The sequence below is a fragment of the Bombina bombina genome, chromosome 10 (genome assembly GCF_027579735.1).
Source record: "Bombina bombina isolate aBomBom1 chromosome 10, aBomBom1.pri, whole genome shotgun sequence".
Classification (NCBI taxonomy): Eukaryota; Metazoa; Chordata; class Amphibia; order Anura; family Bombinatoridae; genus Bombina; species Bombina bombina.
This window is the reverse complement of record NC_069508.1, coordinates 196466852-196488628: the sequence shown is the minus strand read 5'-3', so window position 1 is coordinate 196488628 and position 21777 is coordinate 196466852. Positions and strand designations below refer to the sequence as shown.

Below are 21777 nucleotides of genomic sequence, written 5' to 3'. Positions count from 1 at the left end.
CATCTAGTGCTTAGAAGTGTATAACATTGTCACAAACTGATGCAACGCTGCTGCCATCTAGTGCTTAGAAGTGTATAACATTGTCACAAACTGATGCAACACTGCTGCCATCTAGTGCTTAGAAGTGTATAACACTGTCACAAACTGATGCAACACTGCTGCCATCTAGTGCTTAGAAGTGTATAACTGTCACAAACTGATGCAACACTGCTGCCATCTAGTGCTTAGAAGTGTATAACATTGTCACAAACTGATGCAACGCTGCTGCCATCTAGTGCTTAGAAGTGTATAACACTGTCACAAACTGATGCAACGCTGCTGCCATCTAGTGCTTAGAAGTGTATAACTGTCACAAACTGATGCAACACTGCTGCCATCTAGTGCTTAGAAGTGTATAACTGTCACAAACTGATGCAACGCTGCTGCCATCTAGTGCTTAGAAGTGTATAACTGTCACAAACTGATGCAACGCTGCTGCCATCTAGTGCTTAGAAGTGTATAACTGTCACAAACTGATGCAACACTGCTGCCATCTAGTGCTTAGAAGTGTATAACATTGTCACAAACTGATGCAATGCTGCTGCCATCTAGTGCTTAGAAGTGTATAACATTGTCACAAACTGATGCAACGCTGCTGCCATCTAGTGCTTAGAAGTGTATAACATTGTCACAAACTGATGCAACGCTGCTGCCATCTAGTGCTTAGAAGTGTATAACATTGTCACAAACTGATGCAACGCTGCTGCCATCTAGTGCTTAGAAGTGTATAACATTGTCACAAACTGATGCAACGCTGCTGCCATCTAGTGCTTAGAAGTGTATAACATTGTCACAAACTGATGCAACGCTGCTGCCATCTAGTGCTTAGAAGTGTATAACATTGTCACAAACTGATGCAACGCTGCTGCCATCTAGTGCTTAGAAGTGTATAACATTGTCACAAACTGATGCAACGCTGCTGCCATCTAGTGCTTAGAAGTGTATAACATTGTCACAAACTGATGCAACGCTGCTGCCATCTAGTGCTTAGAAGTGTATAACATTGTCACAAACTGATGCAACGCTGTTGCCATCTAGTGCTTAGAAGTGTATAACATTGTCACAAACTGATGCAACGCTGCTGCCATCTAGTGCTTAGAAGTGTATAACATTGTCACAAACTGATGCAACACTGCTGCCATCTAGTGCTTAGAAGTGTATAACACTGTCACAAACTGATGCAACACTGCTGCCATCTAGTGCTTAGAAGTGTATAACTGTCACAAACTGATGCAACACTGCTGCCATCTAGTGCTTAGAAGTGTATAACATTGTCACAAACTGATGCAACGCTGCTGCCATCTAGTGCTTAGAAGTGTATAACACTGTCACAAACTGATGCAACGCTGCTGCCATCTAGTGCTTAGAAGTGTATAACTGTCACAAACTGATGCAACACTGCTGCCATCTAGTGCTTAGAAGTGTATAACTGTCACAAACTGATGCAACGCTGCTGCCATCTAGTGCTTAGAAGTGTATAACTGTCACAAACTGATGCAACGCTGCTGCCATCTAGTGCTTAGAAGTGTATAACTGTCACAAACTGATGCAACACTGCTGCCATCTAGTGCTTAGAAGTGTATAACATTGTCACAAACTGATGCAATGCTGCTGCCATCTAGTGCTTAGAAGTGTATAACATTGTCACAAACTGATGCAACGCTGCTGCCATCTAGTGCTTAGAAGTGTATAACTGTCACAAACTGATGCAACACTGCTGCCATCTAGTGCTTAGAAGTGTATAACATTGTCACAAACTGATGCAACGCTGCTGCCATCTAGTGCTTAGAAGTGTATAACTGTCACAAACTGATGCAACGCTGCTGCCATCTAGTGCTTAGAAGTGTATAACATTGTCACAAACTGATGCAACACTGCTGCCATCTAGTGCTTAGAAGTGTATAACATTGTCACAAACTGATGCAACGCTGCTGCCATCTAGTGCTTAGAAGTGTATAACTGTCACAAACTGATGCAACGCTGCTGCCATCTAGTGCTTAGAAGTGTATAACATTGTCACAAACTGATGCAACGCTGCTGCCATCTAGTGCTTAGAAGTGTATAACACTGTCACAAACTGATGCAACGCTGCTGCCATCTAGTGCTTAGAAGTGTATAACATTGTCACAAACTGATGCAACGCTGCTGCCATCTAGTGCTTAGAAGTGTATAACATTGTCACAAACTGATGCAACGCTGCTGCCATCTAGTGCTTAGAAGTGTATAACATTGTCACAAACTGATGCAACGCTGCTGCCATCTAGTGCTTAGAAGTGTATAACATTGTCACAAACTGATGCAACGCTGCTGCCATCTAGTGCTCATATAGTGCTAGTGATCAATTACAAATACCAATAGAACAATGTAAATTCAATTGTAGAAACAAATTAGAAAGTTTTCTTTTTCAAATTGCTTGATATATTTGAATCATTAAAATGTAAGTTTCATGTTCCTTTAGGTCACTGGTTTCCAAACCTATCCTCAGGCTTCCTAAACCGGACAGGTTTTCAAGATTACCTTGGCTGAGAGTTGGTAAATTAACCATCTTTACTAATCAGCTGATTCTGTCACCTGTGCTCCAGTTCAGATATCCTTAAAATGTGGCCTGTTAGGGAGGTCTGAGCACAGTTTTGAAACGCAGTGCTTTAGGCAAACTCTCTTTAAAGGGACATGAAAATCCCAAATGTTGTTTTATGATTCAGACAGAGAATACAATTTTAAACAACTTTCCAATTTACTTCTGTTATCAATTTTGCGTAATTCTCTTGGTATCCTTTATTGAATAAGCAGCAATGCACTAGTGGGAGCTAACTTAAGCCAATCATAAGATGTATATATGTGCAGTCCCCAATCAGCAAATAGCTCGCAGCTCCTGAGCCTACCAAGGTATGCTTTTCAATAAAGGATATGAAGAGAACAAAGCAAATGAGATATTAGAAGTACATCTCAAAGTTGTTTAAAATTGTTTGCTCCATCTGAATCATTAAATCATTTTTTGGGGGTTTCATGTCCCTTTAAATCTTCCACCTGTTCCTCATTTTGTTAAATAAAACTAGGTCTAGTCTACCCATTTCCTAGAAGGCACAAACTCTGCTGCTCCATCAGCAGGAACTAATCTTTTCATATCTAGTTTTAAGCTCATCAGTGTTCTACTATGTAACTTACATTTTATTGGAATGTTTTTAATAATTCAATCTCTAGTAGAAAAACAATTGTCCTGATCCTTGCAGTGTCATTCTCTGCACTTTTATAGCTATTTATGGCACTTTTTCTATTGCTTAGTGTTTTATGGAGACAGAGAACACTGTCCAATTTCTGTGTTCCTGCAAAGTGTCCCAGATATTGCCATCGCAACAGAGACCACATATATCAGTAGTGAGCAGCTGGCAAAGCAAACAGGCGGTGCTATTTATTTCACACAAAACAGAGAACACAGGTTTTCTTTCAGTTTATAAAACATCCAGGGCCGGTGCTAGGATTTTTGGCTACACATTTTCCCGCCCCTCTTCCCAGAATAAATACTGTACCCTCCCATTACTGCGTATTAACAAAATGATCTAGTGATGTATTAAGCAGCTGTAGATAACTATTTATCTATAATGATAGAGAAAGTAAATTCCCTTTACCGCATCAGATTCTTGACTGTTAATCTGATCTTTATAAATGCTCCCATAAGTGCAAATCTTCCAAGCACTACAATTGATCCCATTAAATTGCAGGGGAGTAATAGTACAGCTCACACTTATTTTGGACGTGTCCCTGTGTAGTGATGATAATGACCATTTATACACTTATAAACACAACATTCTGCACTAATAACATATATGCTGCAGTCTATAATAATGTTAAGGGTTCATATACTAAAAAACAACAAGCTGCCCTGTATAATGATAATGGGAGCCACAATCGTGCAGGAGAAGATAGTGCACTGATGCTTTGCAGTATGGTAACAGTTGTAGGATTGTCAGTACTAGTAACCATCAGCCCTATTTATACCCTTTAGGCTGTGGGCGGAGGTGAGTCCCACTGCTGCTAATGGCTCCACCAAATTTATGAAGGCTTCTAAATGTTTTGCATAGAGAGCAGGGCCTGTGCAGTGAGATATTTCAGGCAGATGCTTGAAGCTCCTCTGGCTGATCTCCATTCTGTGCCTCTTTCTGTCTTCTCCTTTTCTAGCCATTTTGCCACCTCAAATAGCCCCTACTATAAAGTCCAAGCTAAGCAGCAAAACAATACATTTACACATTAGAAAAATAATTATGTCATGCAAAACATTTCTGCCCTATCCCCCCCTGCCCTGAGGTGGTCGCCTAGCCTGCCTCTATTATAGCACCGGCCCAGAAAACTTCTACAGTGTCTTTTTTATCCACTTTTTACACATATGGACCCATTATATAAGTTTAAGAAACATTAAAGGAACAATGTACTGCAAAAATTACATGTTCTAGTTCATTATAGCAGATAACTTTAGAATGACTAATGTTCAACTCTATGTGCCTTACCCCCGCAAAGGGGTCAAACACATAGTTAAAGAACTGTTTGGGAGGGGTTTAACACATACTGTATATCAGTAAATGTGAGTAGTTAAGGAGTAAGCACAAAAAGTGGAGTTATGATCCCAACTTCTTTTTTAATGATAAAGTAACAATAGAAACCACAACATAATTGCACACCAACGATAACAAAAATACTCTTACGCATTTTGCATGGGAACACTCATGTTTTGCCAGAGAGTTTAATGAATATACTTACGGTTCAGAAGTTTATTTATAACTTATATCCACAAGTAAACAATGCACTTCTTGCAAATAGCTTGCATAGAGAATAAGTTCAGCAATAAACACAAGTCTTAACTTGGCAGTGCACAATGCTTGCAAGACAGTTGATCTATGTATGTTGTGATGTTCACCAGATGATGACAGAATGCAGATCGACTAGTCCGTAGTTCTAACTTTCCTCTCCTGACCTCGAAGTCTCTCTCCTCAGCTCAGTCTGACAGCTCTCGACTGACCTGTCACTTGCTTTCAATAACGCCCCTAAACGCATTGCCGTGGATCGTGTTGGCATAGCCACCTAACCCCAACCCTGCAGTGCAAAACAAACTGCCCTTCCCGCCCGGGGGGGAGTTTACAAATTTTTAATTAGCGGTGTATGTGCTAAAAAATTACACTTGCGCTGGCTGCACGGTCTGATAACCCTCAAAACGGGACAAAATGTATATTATTTAAAAAAAAGACGGTACAGGTAAGAAACAAAAAATAACGGTACTGTCTCTTTCAAAACGGGACGTATGGTCAGCCTAAGTATGATGCACTGTATAATGATGATGGGAGTATCTATACAGTGATGAGTATGCTGATCAAAATAATGACGTGAGTAGCTATACACTGATGAGTATTCTGCAATGTATAATGATGTGAGTATCTATACACTGATGAGTATGCCGCAATGTATAATGATGTGAGTATCTATACACTGATGAGTATGCTGCGCAGTATAATGATGTATCTATACACTGATGAGTATGCTGATCAGTATAATGATGTAAGTATCTATACACTGATGAGTATGCTACAATATATAATGATGTGAGTATCTATACACTGATGAGTATGCTGCACTGTATAATGATGTGAGTATCTATACACTAATGAGTATTCTACACTGACACTGTATAATGATGTGAGTATCTAAACACTGATGAGTATGCTGCACAGTATAATGATATATCTATACACTGATGAGTATGCTGATCAGTATAATGATGTAAGTATCTATACACTGATGAGTATGCTGCAATATATAATGATGTGAGTATCTATACACTGATGAGTATGCTGCACTGTATAATGATGTGAGTATCTATACACTAATGAGTATTCTACACTGACACTGTATAATGATGTGAGTATCTATACACTGATGAGTATGCTGTGCAGTGTAATGATGTGAGTATCTATACACTGACGAGTATGCTGCACTGTATAATGATGTGAGTATCTATACACTGAGTATGTTGTGCTGTATAATGATGTGAGTATCAATACACTGATGAGTATGTTGCACTGTATAATGATGTGAGTATCTGTACACTGATGAGTATGCTGCACTGTATAATAATGTGAGTATCTATATACTGAAGAGTATGCTGCACAGTATAATGATGTGAGTATCTATACACTGAAGAGTATGCTGCACTGTATAATGATGTGAGTATCTATACACTGATTTGTGTGCTGTGTAGTAAAATGATGTGAGTATCTATACACTGATGAGTATGCTGCACTGTATAATGATGTGAGTATCTTTACACTGATAAAATTACAGCAGCATGTGGTAGCTTTCTGCTTCAAAGGAACACAGTCTAGTAATCCAATTCATTCTGGGAGCCAGGTACACAGTGTTACAGCAGGTTCAATGTGTATCATCATTGTGTGCCAAACATTATTTAATGCTGAAAATACTAAAATGATATTTTCACATGCTGCCTATGCCTGGAGACTGCAAACTTTATTACAATACAACCTTTTTGCATAAAGCCATAACCTCTTTTGCAGTCGAATTGTGACATTTTCAAAAGAAAAACAAAACAGGTTGTCTACATGTGGGGCTCGCTCTGATATGCAGCGTCGCCCGCAAAACCGGCGATGCCAAATTTTGCGCTGGTTTGGTATCCTATATACGGCGTAACATAGAAGTTATGCTCGTATATTTCACCCTTCGGCGTAGTTTTTTGGCCCATAGAGTGATATACCAAACACGCACAGTTTGGTATCCAATATACAGCGTAAGGACTTATGTGGCGAGCATGGAGAAATCTTACTCCATTTTCACCTCGCCACAAAATGCAGGCGTAGTAAGCCTTATGCTGAGTATTGGAGCCCCGTAAATCCCTAAACTACCTGCAAAATAAAACCTAACACCTAACGCATGCACAATGTCTATCAACCTGTCAACCGCAATCCCCCGCCGCAATCCCTAATAAAGTGTTTAACCCCTAAACCACCGCTCCTATATTGTATGTATTACCCCCTAATCTGACCCCCCTACACCGCCGCCACCTATATTATATGTATTACCCACTAATCTGACCCTCTTACACCACCGCCACCTATATTAAATTTATTAACCCCTAATCTGAGCCCCCTACACCGCCGCCACCTATTTTAAATATATTAACCCCTAATCTAATCCCCCTATACCGCCGCCACCTATTTTAAATATATTAACCCCTAATCTAATCCCCCTACACCGCCGCCGCCTATTTTAAATATATTAACCCCTAATATGATCCCCCTACACCGCCGCCACCTATTCTAAATATATTAACCCCTAATTTAATCCCCTACACCGCCGCCACCTATTTTAAATATATTAATCCCTAATATGATCCCCCTACACCGCCGCAAACCTATTTTAAATATATTAACCCCTAATCTAATCCCCCTACACCGCCGCAACCTATTTTAAATATGTTAACCCCTAATATGATCCCCCTACACCGCCGCCACCTATTTTAAATATATTAACCCCTAAACCTAAGTCTAACCCTAACACCCCATAACTTAATTATTATTTAAATACATCTAAATAATATTCATATTATTAACTAAATTATTCCTATTTAAAACTAAATACTTACCTATAAAATAAACCCTAAAATAGCTACAATATAATTAATAATTACATTGTAGCTATTTTAGGGTTTATATTTATTTTACAGGTAACTTTGTATTTATTTTAACTAGGTACAATAGCTATTAAATAGTTAATAACTATTTAACAGCTACATAGTTAAAATAATTACCAAATTACCTGTAAAATAAATCCTAACCTAAGTTACCACTACACCTAACACTACACTATGAATAAATTTATTAAATTAAATACAATTATCTCAACTAAAATACAATTAAATACACTAAACTATATTACAAAAAAACACAAACACTAAATTACAAAAAATTTAAAAAATTACAAGAATTTTAAGCTAATTACACCTAATCTAAGCCCCCTAATAAAATAAAAAAGCCCCCAAAAATAATAAAATTTCCCTACCCTAAACTAAATTACAAAAGTAATCAGCTCTATTACCAGCCCTTAAAAGGGCATTTTGCGGGGCATTGCCCCAAAGTAATCAGCTCTTTTACCTGTAAAAAAAAGAACAATCCCCCCATTACAACCCACCACCCACACACCCCTACTCTAAAACCCACCCGATCCCCCCTTAAAAAAACCTAAGTCTAACCCCCAAGTGGTCCTTACCTGTCCTGAAGACCAGCGGAGAAGGTCCTGTTCGAGGTGGTGAAGTCTTCTTCCAAGCGGCGACATCTTCTTCTTCCAGGAACCAGCCGGCACGGAGTGGAGGAGTTGAAGACCGATGACCGCGGAGCTGAAGACCGTCCACTCTGGAACTGAAGACCGGCGATGCTGGAACTGAAGATCGGCGACGCTGGAACTGAAGACCGGAGCCATGGAGCGTGGAGGATCCTCTTCATACGATCTCCGCCGTACACTGAATAGGAATTCAAGGTACGCGATTAAAAATGGCGTCCCTTGAATTCCTATTGGCTGATTTGAGCCTTCAAATTCAAATCAGCCAATAGGATGAGAGCTACATTAATTCTATTGGCTGATTTGAATAGCCAATAGAATAAGTGCTACTGTAATTCTATTGGCTATTCTAATCAGCCAATAGAATTACAGTAGCTCTTATTCTATTGGCTATTCAAATCAGCCAATAGAATTAAAGTAGCTCTCGTCCGATTGGCTGATTTGAATTTGAAGGCTCAAATCAGCCAATAGGAATTCAAGGGACGCCATTTTTAATTGCGTACCTTGAATTCCTATTCAGTGTATGGCGGAGATCGTATGAAGATAATCCTCCACGCTCCATGGCTCCGGTCTTCAGTTCCAGCGTCGCCGATCTTCAGTTCCAGCATCGCCGGTCTTCAGTTCCAGAGTAGACGGTGTTCAGTTCCAGAGTAGACGGTCTTCAGCTCCACGGTCATCGGTCTTCAACTCCTCTGCTCCGCGCCGGCTGGTTCCTGGAAGAAGAAGATGTTGCCGCTAGGAAGAAGACTTCACCGCTTGGAACAGGACCTTCTCCGCCGGTCTTCAGGACAGGTAAGGACCACTTGGGGGTTAGACTTAGGTTTTTTTAAGGGGGGATCGGGTGGGTTTTAGAGTAGGGGTGTGTGGGTGGTGGGTTGTAATGGGGGGGTTGTTGTTTTTTTTACAGGTAAAAGAGCTGATTACTTTGGGGCAATGCCCCGCAAAAGGCCCTTTTAAGGGCTGGTAAAAGAGCTGATTACTTTTTTAATTTAGTTTAGGGTAGGGAAATTGTATTATTTTGGGGGGCTTTTTTATTTTATTAGGGGGCTTATATTAGGTGTAATTAGCTTAAAATTCTTGTAATCTTTTTTTTTTTTTGCAATTTAGTGTTTGTTTTCTAATATAGTTTAGTGTATTTAATTGTATTTTAGTTTAAATAATTGTAGTTTGTTTAATTAATTTATTGATAGTGTAGTGTTAGGTGTAATGGTAACTTAGGTTAGGATTTATTTTACAGGTAATTTGTAATTATTTTAACTAGGTAGCTATTAAATAGTTATTAACTATTTAATAGCTATTGTACCTAGTTAAAATAAATACAAAGTGACCTGTAAAATAAATATAAACCCTAAAATAGCTACAATGTAATTATTAATTATATTGTAGCTATCTTAGTTTTTTTTTATAGGTAAGTGTTTAGTTTTAAATAGGAATAATTTAGTTAATATTAATATTATTTAGATTTATTTCAATAATAATTAAGTTAGGGGGTGTTAGGGTTAGACTTAGGTTTAGGGGTTAATATATTTAAAATAGGTGGCGGCGGTGTAGGGGGCACAGATTAGGGGTTAATATAGGTGGTGGCGGTGTAGGGGGATTAGATTGGGGTAAATATATTTAATGTAGCTGGCGGCGGTGCAGGGGGATTAGATTAGGGGTTAATATATTTAAAATAGGTGGCGGCGGTGTAGGAGGATCCGATTAGGGGTTAATATATTTAAAATAGGTGGCGGCGGGATAGGGGGCTCAGATTAGGGGTTAATAAATTTAATATAGGTGACGGTGGTGTAAGGGGGTCAAATTAGGGGGTAATACATATAATATAGGTGGCGGCGGTGTAGGGGGGTCATATTAGGGGGTAATACATCTAATATAGGTGGCGGCGGTGTAGAGGGATTAGATTAGGGGGTAATACATATAATATAGGTGGCGGCGCTGTAGGGGGCTCAGATTAGGGGGTAATACATAAAATATAGGTGGCGGCGGGGTCCGGGAGCGGCAGTTTAGGGGTTAATACATTTATTGTTAGTAGTGAGAGGGGGGATTGCGGATAGAGTTTTATACGTGTCGGGCTATTTTTGGGAAGCGTGTTAGACAGTTACGGGAGATTTTATACTTTAGTTAGTTTTTTTTAGGCGGCAACAGTTGCTAAAGTGCCGTAAGTCACTGGCGACTCCAGAAATTTGTACCTATGCTTATTTCTGGACATCGCCAGTTTGTCCGACTTACGGCACTTTAGCAACTGTCGGTGCCGTATATGTGATAGCTCGATGTGCAAGGTCAAACTACGGGGGGCGCAGGTTTCCACGCTTGCGCCGAAACCTGCACCGTATATCAGATCGCGCCCGTGATGCCTGAGTTTATAGGCCTTTCCTGTACATTATAAATGTCTATTTTATATATATATTTATAATAGAAAATATCGTAGGATAAATTTTTGCAGGTGATTATGAATGATGAGAAATCTCTATCTGTTTAATTATAGCGTTTGTTTTCTTAAATATGTTTGCTTTTTATTCTTTTTCATTTTCTGCGCCAACTAGATTTAATTCTGATCTTTTTTTTTTATCAAGTAAATTTATTTTTCTAGCCATCAAAATGGTTGTGACATCTTTATATAAACTGAGTGTGCTCCTGTCAAGCATTTTATCTAATATGCATATAAAACTCAGGCAATGCAAATCATAAAACACATGGATTCACATCCTTAAAACATTGAAGTAGCAGTATTCTTTATCTTTAAAAATGTCACTCTCAAAATTTTAAATGTAATATAAAATGTAATTGAATTGTATGATAATGCAATTGAGCAGTCAATTGGACTAATTTAAAGGGACATGAAAATCAATTTATTTTAAGATTCAGATAGAGCATGATATTTTAAACAAATTTCCAATTTACTTCTATTATCTAATTTGTTTTGTTTTATTGATAATCTTCATTGAAAAGGATACCTAGGTATACTCAGGAGAATCTGATTGGTGGTTATGCATATATTCCTTAGATTATTGGCTCACCCAAAGCATTCAGCTAGCTCCAAGTAGTGCATTGATGCTCCTTCAACAAAGGGTACTGAGGGAATGAAGCAAATTAGAAAATAGAATGAAATTGGAAAGTTCTTAATAATTGTATTTTCTATCTAAATTATGAAAGACAAATTTGGGGTTTTATGTCAAATCAGAAATTTTGAACCCCAGATTCCAGTTTGACTAGAAAGTTGTCTTAAAAGGACATTCAAGTCAACTGTTTTATGTATGTATTTTAAATTATTTACTATACTACACAAGATCTACAAACAAAATAAATGTTTAACATCATTTAAAACGGCCATTTTGCTAGAGAAATATCGAAACAATTGATGTGTAGCAGGGTCATAGTATGACAGCACACTTAGCATGCATTATGCACTAATGCTTCTTTGGTGAGTGTAGATAAAGAACAATTTTCAGAGGAAAATTACAATAAATCTGGTCAAAATGAATAATGATTGTATGTAGTATGTTTTTTTTTACTATAATTAAAGGGACATTATACTGTTATTTTTATTGTTCCCATGTGGACATAGGTGTCTCCAGGGTAGAGCTGGGAGGGCTCTATCCTCCTTGAATAATGACTGAACTTCCATGTCCCCCCCCAACTGTGTTCATTCCTCTTCCTAAAGTGCTGTTCCCACATTGTAACAATTTTAAACAACTTTCCTTTTACATATGTAATCAAATTTGCTTTATTCTCTTGGTATCTTTTGTTGAAAAATAGTTATTATTGCTCTCTGGATCATGAAAGGACCGTTTTGACTTTTAATGTCCCTTTAAGGCTGTAACATTTTGGGGCACTTTCTATAAAACTTCTATAACATTTTGAAGGACAAACTTATGAGTGTAGATTAGTAAAATACCATCATGCTATGCACTTAAAGGCAAATTAAACTCCACATCATTCTTTCTTAAATTAGATAGAGCATATCATTTTAAACATTTTTCCAATTTACTCCGATTATCTAATTTACTTCTACATATTCTCAGGAGCCCCAATGCACAACTAGGAGCAAGCTGATGATTGGATGCTACACACATATGGCTATTGTCATTGGTTCACCCAGTGTGCTCAGATGTATCTTAATAGTGCATTGCAAATCCTTCAACAAAGGATACCAAGAGAATTAGACATATATCTGAAGATTGTATTTTTACAAACCATTTGTAATATACATTATTATTTTTTGATCTTCAAAGATGCCAACTAAACATTTCAGATGTTGTGTTGGTTAATGGTATGAATTTTGTATCATTACCATATTAATGGGTTTGATGGTAACCAATAAACAGGACAAGCAATCTAGTGTTTTAACTTTTGAATAAAATATACACATTTCATTCTCTTTAATACACTACTGTAATTAGAATAGATTAAAAGCTCTTAAATGTAGTTTATGGTAAATAACACAAGATTTATTCCTTTTAACATTCTGTGAAAATATGATACTATTTGTGGGTACTCAATAATGTTACTGATATAGACAACAATGAATCCTAACTGGTAAATAGTTCTGATCATCTCACTCATTGTCATTGATATGTCTTGTCTTTCACTACATTGTTCATTATCATAGTTCTGAGCTCAGTATCATTGCTACATTTCATTACACTTCATGCTCATCAGTCATTCTTTGCTGTTACAGAATGGAGACTTAATACATTTTGATGAAAGTCCCTCTGAAGTCATCAAGGTAAGAATGACTTAGGGTAAATGATGGAATCAAACTTATAAAATATATTCTTAAATATATATAGAGAGAGAGATGCTTTTAGACAAAGGTAGATAGATATATAGATTATCATAAGATAGATGATAGATAGATAGATAGATAGATAGATAGATAGATAGATAGATAATAGATAATAGATAGACAGACAGACAGACAGACAGATAGATAGATAGATAGATAGATAGATACATAGATAGATAGATAGATAGATAGATAGATAGATAGATAGATAGATAGATGATAGATAGATAGATACATAGATAGATAGATAGATAGATAGATGATAGATAGATAGATAGATAGATAGATAGATAGATAGATAGATAGATAGCTAATAGATGATGATGATAGATAGATAGATAGATAGATAGATAGATGATAGATACATAGATAGATGATGATAGATAGATAGATAGATAGATAGATAGTTAATAGATAGATAATAGGTGATGTAGATAGAAAGATGATAGATACATAGATAGATGATAATAGATAGATAGATGATAGATAGATAAATAATAGATAGATAGATAGATAGATATATAGATAGATAATAGATAGAGAGATAGATAGAAAGATTGATTGATTAGATGATGGATAGGTAGGTAGGTAGATAGATAGATAATAGAAAGAGATAGATAGATGATAGATAGATGATAGATAGATAGATAGATAGATAGATAATAGATAGATAGATTGATTGATTAGATGATGGATAGGTAGATAGATAGACAGATAATATATAGAGAGAGATAGATAGATAGATAGATAGATAGATCGATAGATAGATAATAGATAGATAGATAGATAGATGATAGATTGACTGATTAGATGATGGATAGGTAGGTAGGTAGATAGATAGATAGATAATAGAAAAAGATAGATAGATAGATAGATAGATAGATGATAGATAGATGATAGATAGATAGATAATAGATAGATAGATTGATTGATTGATTAGATGATGGATAGGTAGATAGATAGACAGATAATATATAGAGAGAGATAGATAGATAGATAGATAGATAGATAATAGATAGAGATAGATAGATAGATAGATAGATAGATAGATAGATAGATAGATGATAGACAGACAAATAACAATCACAATTTCTTGTCATGCCTTCATCATATATTCATGTAGAGAAGTGTTGTATTCATCACTATTTATGTACATCCATTGTCATTTTGTTTCAGAACATTAAGCATTTTCATTTCAGCTGTATATGAGAAATTATAAAAATGCTTTTTCGATGCAAGTGCCTATAAAGCTCTGTATAGTTATTCCGTCCATCTCATTTGCTGTTATATCAACAATCTTATTATAAAGTATTATAAAGTGTTCAGCGTCTATTTAACCCCTTAGCTGTAGCAATTAGTGGGATTAAACATTGCTTTTCTGCAATAAGTTACTCCATGTGCAACTACTAACCTCTGAATATCCTTTATTTAGTTAGCCTGTGTCACATCATTTATCATTGATACTAATTACATTTTTGATTGTTTGGTGATTTAAATTGCAAACCTTTGTATTATATATTTTTTATTAAATGTACTTTGTTCTCTTAGTATCCTGTATTGAAAACCATACCTAGGTAGCTCAGGGGCAGTAATGCACTACTGGGAGATAGCTGCTGATTAGTGGCTATTCACATTTGCCTCTTGCCATTGGCTCTCCAGATATGCTAAGCTAGGTCCCAGTATTGCATTGCTGCTCTGGAACTGACTTTATCTATGTGTTTATCCACTGCAAAGATCTTAAAACCCTAATTATATGCAAGAAAACTTGGAATAATAAAGTGCATTTTTGCACTTTTATGTCCATTTAAACCCATAGTTAAAGTCAGCTTTGGAGAAGCAATACACTTCTACTTCTTCAGTTTATTTATTTTAGCAGCACAGACTTTAAAGAGACATAAAGCTGCAAAAGGGAAATGCTCTAATGTTTTCTTATTGCTCTTTTTCTGGCTTATACATATGTTTTTAACACCTAGAAAGTGTATTGACCTAATGTGTTTATTCCCTACAAAGGTGTTAAACACATACTTTAAAAACCTCCACAGGGTCAATACACTGCTGATCCTGAGCTGAACACAAGCTGGTGATTGGTGATTATCCCCATATGCCGTCTTTTTTTGAAGGACCATTAAATAAAGTAGAATTTCATAACCAAACATTGCAACATAAAATTGTAATGCAATAGAACTTACTCTAAATTTTAAAAGAGCTATAGATTTTTATCTGAACATTTTTAAAATGTCCCTTACCCTGTATCATGTGACAGCTATCAGCCAATCACAGGCTACTTTACGTATACACTGTGAACGTTTGCACATGCTCAGAAGCAGCTGTTGCCTAATAAATTGTGCATGTAACTGTATCATGTGACAGCCATCACCCAATCACAGGCTACTTTACTTATACACTGTGAACGTTTGCACATGCTCAGAAGCAGCTGGTGCCTAATAAATTCTGCATGTAACTGTATCATGTGACAGCCATCATCCAATCACAGGCTACTTTACGTATACACTGTGAACGTTTGCACATGCTCAGAACCAACTGGTGCCTAATAAATTCTGCATGTAACTGTATCATGTGACAGCCATCAGCCAATCACAGGCTACTTTACGTATACACTGTGAACGTTTGCACATGCTCAGAAGCAGCTGGTGCCTAATAAATTCTGCACATAACAAGACTGAGTACAATTTGACAATTGAAATAAATTGGAGTCTCTTAAATCTGCATTCTCTATCTAAATCATGAAAGTTTCATTTTGACTTTAGTTTTCCTTTAATATTGCACTTTTGTTAGCATCTAACCCCACAAATGGGTTAACGAACATAGTTAAAATCAACTCCAGAGCAGCAATGCACTCACTACTCAACCTAGCTGAGGTGAGTGAATGACAAGAGGCATATATGAGTTGCCACCGATCCTCAGCTAACTCCCAGTAGTGCATTGCTTCTCCTGTGCTACCTAGATATGTTTTTTAATAAAGTATACTAAGATAATCAAGTAAACTGATAATACAAGTGAACTGAAACATGTCTTTCTCTATTATAAAGGTTCAAATATTACTTTTAGGTCCCTTTAAGAGAAAAATAAGAGACATATAAGAATATGAAAGATAACCAATGTCTGAATGCCCCATGCCAAGATCAATATTGTTATAATGATAATGATAGTTATAAGCAGCAATATAATTATGTTATTATGTTGAAATGATTTCTATGCATTTTTTAATTATGTTATTATTTAATGTTATGTTAACAATTTTTTTAAATGTAAAATTATGTTCAACATGTAATTTCTGCAAGATAACGTACATGGTTGAAGGTGTTTATAGTTTGACGTCCCTTTAAATCTGTATTCTATCTGAAGTAACAAAATCTTATTAAGTTCCACTTGTCCTTTCTCAATTATATATAGAAAATGAGCACAAGGTGGATACAAAATGTCTTGTTTTTTTGGACTGCTTCCCAGTTTTTAAATCCCAGTTTTGGGTTAACAATATGAATGTTTCAGGGTTTTTTAAGCATCGTTAAGTAGGAGCATTCTAAATAAGCTTTAGTGTTTAAAATAAGGTCAAGTACTGTATGAATTATTTATTCTCAAAGTGTTTTTGTGTCTAACAAAGGAAAACCTCAAGTGGAAGTTTAGTGTGTTTCAAGTAAAGGAAAATATATTTCATTGGCTTTGAACACTTATTTATTTTTTTCCAGTTCAGAAATTAAAAATATTATTAAAGGGACATTAAACATTTTGAAATGGTAATGTAAAAAGGATAAATCATATCTATATAAGATTTTTTTATTTATTTTGTCCCCTTTTCCTGTAATTCCATTTTGAAATTGTGAGCTCTTCAGTTCCTGTAAGAAATGGAAGTGCAGAACATTGTTATATTCCACACAACCATTGGCTGCACACTGTAGGTACATATTTATAACTGTCCCTAATTGGCCACAGCAGAGAAGGTAACCTAAGTTACAATATGGCAGCTCCTATTGTTTTATAAATACTTCAACTTTATACTTATTTTGTCAATATTTAAACAGCTAAAGGAATTTAAAAAATCCAACTACATGTTATTTTCAGACTAATCTTTTCTTTGAATGATTTATTCTATCTCTAGCATTTACTTATGGCTAGATTTAGAGTTCTGCGTTAGCCGTCAAAAGCAGCGTTAAGAGGTCCTAACGCTGGTTTTGGACAGCCGCTGGTATTTAGAGTCAGGCAGGAAAGGGTCTAACGCTCACTTTCAAGCTGCGACTTTTCCATACCGCAGATCCCCTTACGTCAATTGCGTATCCTATCTTTTCAATGGGATCTGCCTAATGCTGGCATTTAGAGTCTTGGCTGAAGTGAAAGGTAGAGCCTCTACCGACAAGACTCCAGCCGCAGAAAAAAGTTAGTAGTTAAGAGCTTTATGGGCTAACGCTGGTTTATAAAGCTCTTAACTACTGTGCTATAAAGTACACTAACACCCATAAACTACCTATGTACCCCTAAACTGAGGCCCCCCACATCGCCGCCACTATAGTAAATATGTACCCCTAATCTGCCGACCGCACACCGCTGCCACCTACATTATCCCTATGAACCCCTAATCTGCTGCCGCTAACATCGCCAACCCCTATATTATATTTATTAACCCCTAATCTGCCCCCCCAACGGAACCGCTACCTTACCTACACTTATTAACCCCAAATCTGCCGACCGGACCTCGCCGCTACTCTAATAAAGTTATTAACCCCTAAACCGCCGCACTCCCGCCTCGCAAACCCTATAATAAATAGTATTAACCCCTAAACTGCCCTCCCTAACATCGCCGCCACCTAACTTCAAGTATTAACCCCTAATCTGCCGACCAGACCTCGCCGCTACTATAATAAATGTATTAACCCCTAAAGCTAAGTCTAACCCTAACCCTTACACTCCCCTAAATTAAATATAATTTTAATCTAACAAAATAAATTAAATATTATTAACTAAAGTATTCATATTTAAATCTAAATACTTACCTGTAAAATAAACCCTAATATAGCTACAATATAACAAATAATTATATTGTAGCTATTTTAGGATTTATATTTATTTTACAGGCAAATTTGTATTTATTTAAACTAGGTATAATAGCTATTAAATAGTTATTTACTATTTAATAGCTACCTAGTTAAAATAATTACAAAATTACCTGTAAAATAAATCCTAACCTAAGTTACAATTAAACCTAACACTACACTATCAATAAATAAATTAAATCAATTAACTACAAGTACCTACAATTACCTACAATTAAATAAACTAAACTAAATTACAAAAAAACAAACACTAAATTACAAAAAATAAAAAAAGATTACAAGAATTTTAAGCTAATTACACCTACTCTAAGCCCCCTAATAAAATAACAAAGCCCCCCAAAATAAAAAAATTCCCTACCCTAATCTAAATTAAAAAAGTTAACAGCTCTATTACCAGCCCTTAAAAGGGCTTCTTGAGGGACATGCCCCAAAGAAATCAGCTCTTTTGCCTGTAAAAAAAAAACACAATACCACCCCCCAACATTACAACCCACCACCCACATGCCCCTACTCTAACCCAAACCCCCCTTAAATAAACCTAACACTACCCCCCTGAAGATCTCCCTACCTTGAGTCGTGTTCACCCAGCTGGGAACCGATGGACCAAAAGAGGACATCCGGAGCGGCAGAAGTCTTCATCCTATCCGGGCAGAAAAGGGCATCCGGACTGGTAGACATCTTCATTCAAGCGGCATCTTCTATCTTCATCCATCCAGAGCGGAGCGGAGCCATCTTCCAGCCGACGCGGATCCATCCTTCTTCCACAACGCCTACTCACCGAATGAAGGTTCCTTTAAATGACGTCATCCAAGATGGCGTCCCTCGAATTCCGATTGGCTGATAGGATTCTATCAGCCAATCGGAATTAAGGTAGGAAAAATCTGATTGGCTGATTGAATCAGCCAATCAGATTCAAGTTCAATCGGATTGGCTGATCCAATCAGCCAATCAGATTGAGTTTGCATTCTATTGGCTGTTCCGATCAGCCAATAAAATGCAAGCTCAATCTGATTGGCTGATTGGATCAGCCAATCCGATTGAACTTGAATCTGATTGGCTAATTAAATCAGCCAATCAGATTTTTCCTACCTTAATTCCGATTGGCTGATAGAATCCTATCAGCTAATCGGAATTCGAGGGACGCCATCTTGGATGACGTCATTTAAAGGAACCTTCATTCGGCGAGTAGGCGTCATGGAAGAAGGATGGATCCGTGTCGGCTGGAAGAAGATGGCTCCGCTCCGCTCCAGATGGATGAAGATAGAAGATGCCGCTTGGATGAAGATGTCTACCGGTCCGGATGTCCTCTTCTGCCCGGATAGGATGAAGACTTCTGCCTCTCCGGATGTCCTCTTTTGGTCCATCGGTGCCCGGCTGGGTGAACACGACTCAAGGTAGGGAGATCTTCAGGGGGGTAGTGTTAGGTTTATTTAACCACTACCGTAAGCAACGCTGGTATTGAGGGTTGAAGTGACGGTACATTAGGCTCAACGCACCCTTTTTGGAGCCTAACGCAGCCCCTTAGACAACTCTAAATACCAGCGTTGTCTTAAGGGTGCGTTGGGAAAAAAAGCGGTGTTAGCTACGCGGGTCTTTACTGACAAAACTCTAAATCTAGGCGTTAGTGTTTAATGTCCCTTTAAAAACACCACATATTATGATTGTTATAAAGTAATTAATGGAAAATAAATATACAGAAATGAAAATAATTCAATCAATAATTTATAATGTAATGATTAAATCATTGCATAATTTTATAGTTGCATAAATGCTAACTGGGAACTATTTGTTTAAACAAACCATTAAAACATGCCCAGGAGAGGACTTCCGGTGGGTGGAGATGCAAGATGGCCAATGATTCTTGAGGCTCCGTGCAGCTTAGAGCAAAAAGTGGATATATATTTTGCCATCCTCATATCCCTTTGCAATACTAGTGCCCTGGAACTCCCCTGGATTAAGGTACACCACCCCTTGGCCGCCGAGAAGCAAATTAACCTGAAAAAGCTGTCCAGCGCAGTGGCGTGTTTTCTACCGCCACGTTGTATATAGTTACACTTCACTTCAGCAATGGAACTACTCAAGGCTAATGAACTCTGCACTAACGCCCGCATTCTAACCGAAATAAGGGCCATACTCCTGCCTAGGCTAGACCGATTTTTATCATCCTGCATGGACCTATGCTCAATAGTAAATTTAGAGGATCAGCCCTCCCGACCAAAAATCTCAGTATATAATCGACGTGACCCTACCCTGCAGAATATGACATGCACTACCACATCTTATGCATGGGAGACGGACAGCAGCTTCACGACTCCAACTCCTTCATTAAAGAGAGAAGCAACAGCGGATTTTGGAAGACAGAGAAACTTCCTGCTACATGATCGGGTCAGAACCTACTACAGAATCAGTTTTAAATCTAAAGAAGGGCTCATTGATACCTTCGCCGTTTCCTCTGGCGACTACCCCAGCCCTTGTCAGGGATCTCGGACCAAGATGGGAAGAGGTGGCTGCTTACAACACCTCCAGCCCCGCATTGGCAGCAAAAAATGTTTTTGGCTCGCAGTGTATACGCACCATTACATGCTGAGACTTACATGATCACTATACACATAAAATTGGTAACATGCCCGCACGATTGGTCATCAGCCTAAGATCTGACATGATTGTCAAAGTGAACATGAGACTCGCAGTAAAGAGGCAGCAGGATGCAGTTTTGCAGACACCATTTTGTGGCCGTTCCCGTAAGATACACTGCTGGGGGAAGCAGTATAAAACTTACTTAGCTACGGGTGTTGGCTGAATTATAACCTTCCTACTCATATTGAATGGAACTCCGGGCACAACAAGGTTCGCTTACCTACTATGCTGTGGATCGATGTCTACTCTTATGCCTCAAATTACCTTCCTTCAGCCCACCGATAGTTATAGTATCAGATGTGGGTATAGCAGGTCTCGCCAATTAGTAATTTTTCTAGATCCTGCATGTGTTCATTCTTTGTTGTTAAAAGTTAAGTGATAGTTTCTTCACTTTCTTGTTTAGTTTGGGGGTTTTTTTGTTGTGTGTTTTTTTTTTCTACTACTGTTCTGCCAGTTTGTAATAGACGTCTCTAAAGGGTGTCACAATACTCTATGGCTTTCAATTAATGACTATGTATCCCGGCAGTTTATAATTTAGTTTTAACTACATCACAAATCTATATAACAATGCCAAACTTAAAAAATCCCTATTTCTGCTTACACTTTTATAAATATACCTTACTGAATAAAAGATAACCATGGCAAAGCTAGTTTTTGAAGGAAACATGCTAAACTTTAAATTCCTATAAAGGTAAATGCACAGTAATGCAAAAAGCTGTCTGGACCTTTTCAACTCCCACATTCTATAAAAATCTGAACATAAGATGCCGTCATGGACAATGTATCTTTACTTATATTTTATGCACAATAGAAATAGCACACCCAGTCGAAATTGTTCATTTATGTCTTAGTCTACATCATCGAATGGTAAAAGTTAACTGTATATCTTAGGTGTTATAAGCACATGGGATGGTA

The 21777-nt window shown here is 37.3% G+C and overlaps 1 protein-coding gene across 1 annotated transcript in view; it reads left to right on the top strand.

Moving 5' to 3' along the window:
• DAB1 (DAB adaptor protein 1) overlaps window positions 1–21777 on the top strand; it is a 411660-nt gene that overhangs the window by 318940 nt on the left and 70943 nt on the right. The window contains exon 9 of the mRNA XM_053694085.1: window positions 13052–13099. Within this exon, the coding sequence (XP_053550060.1) occupies window positions 13052–13099 (48 nt within the window). The remainder of the gene's footprint in view (window positions 1–13051; window positions 13100–21777) is intronic.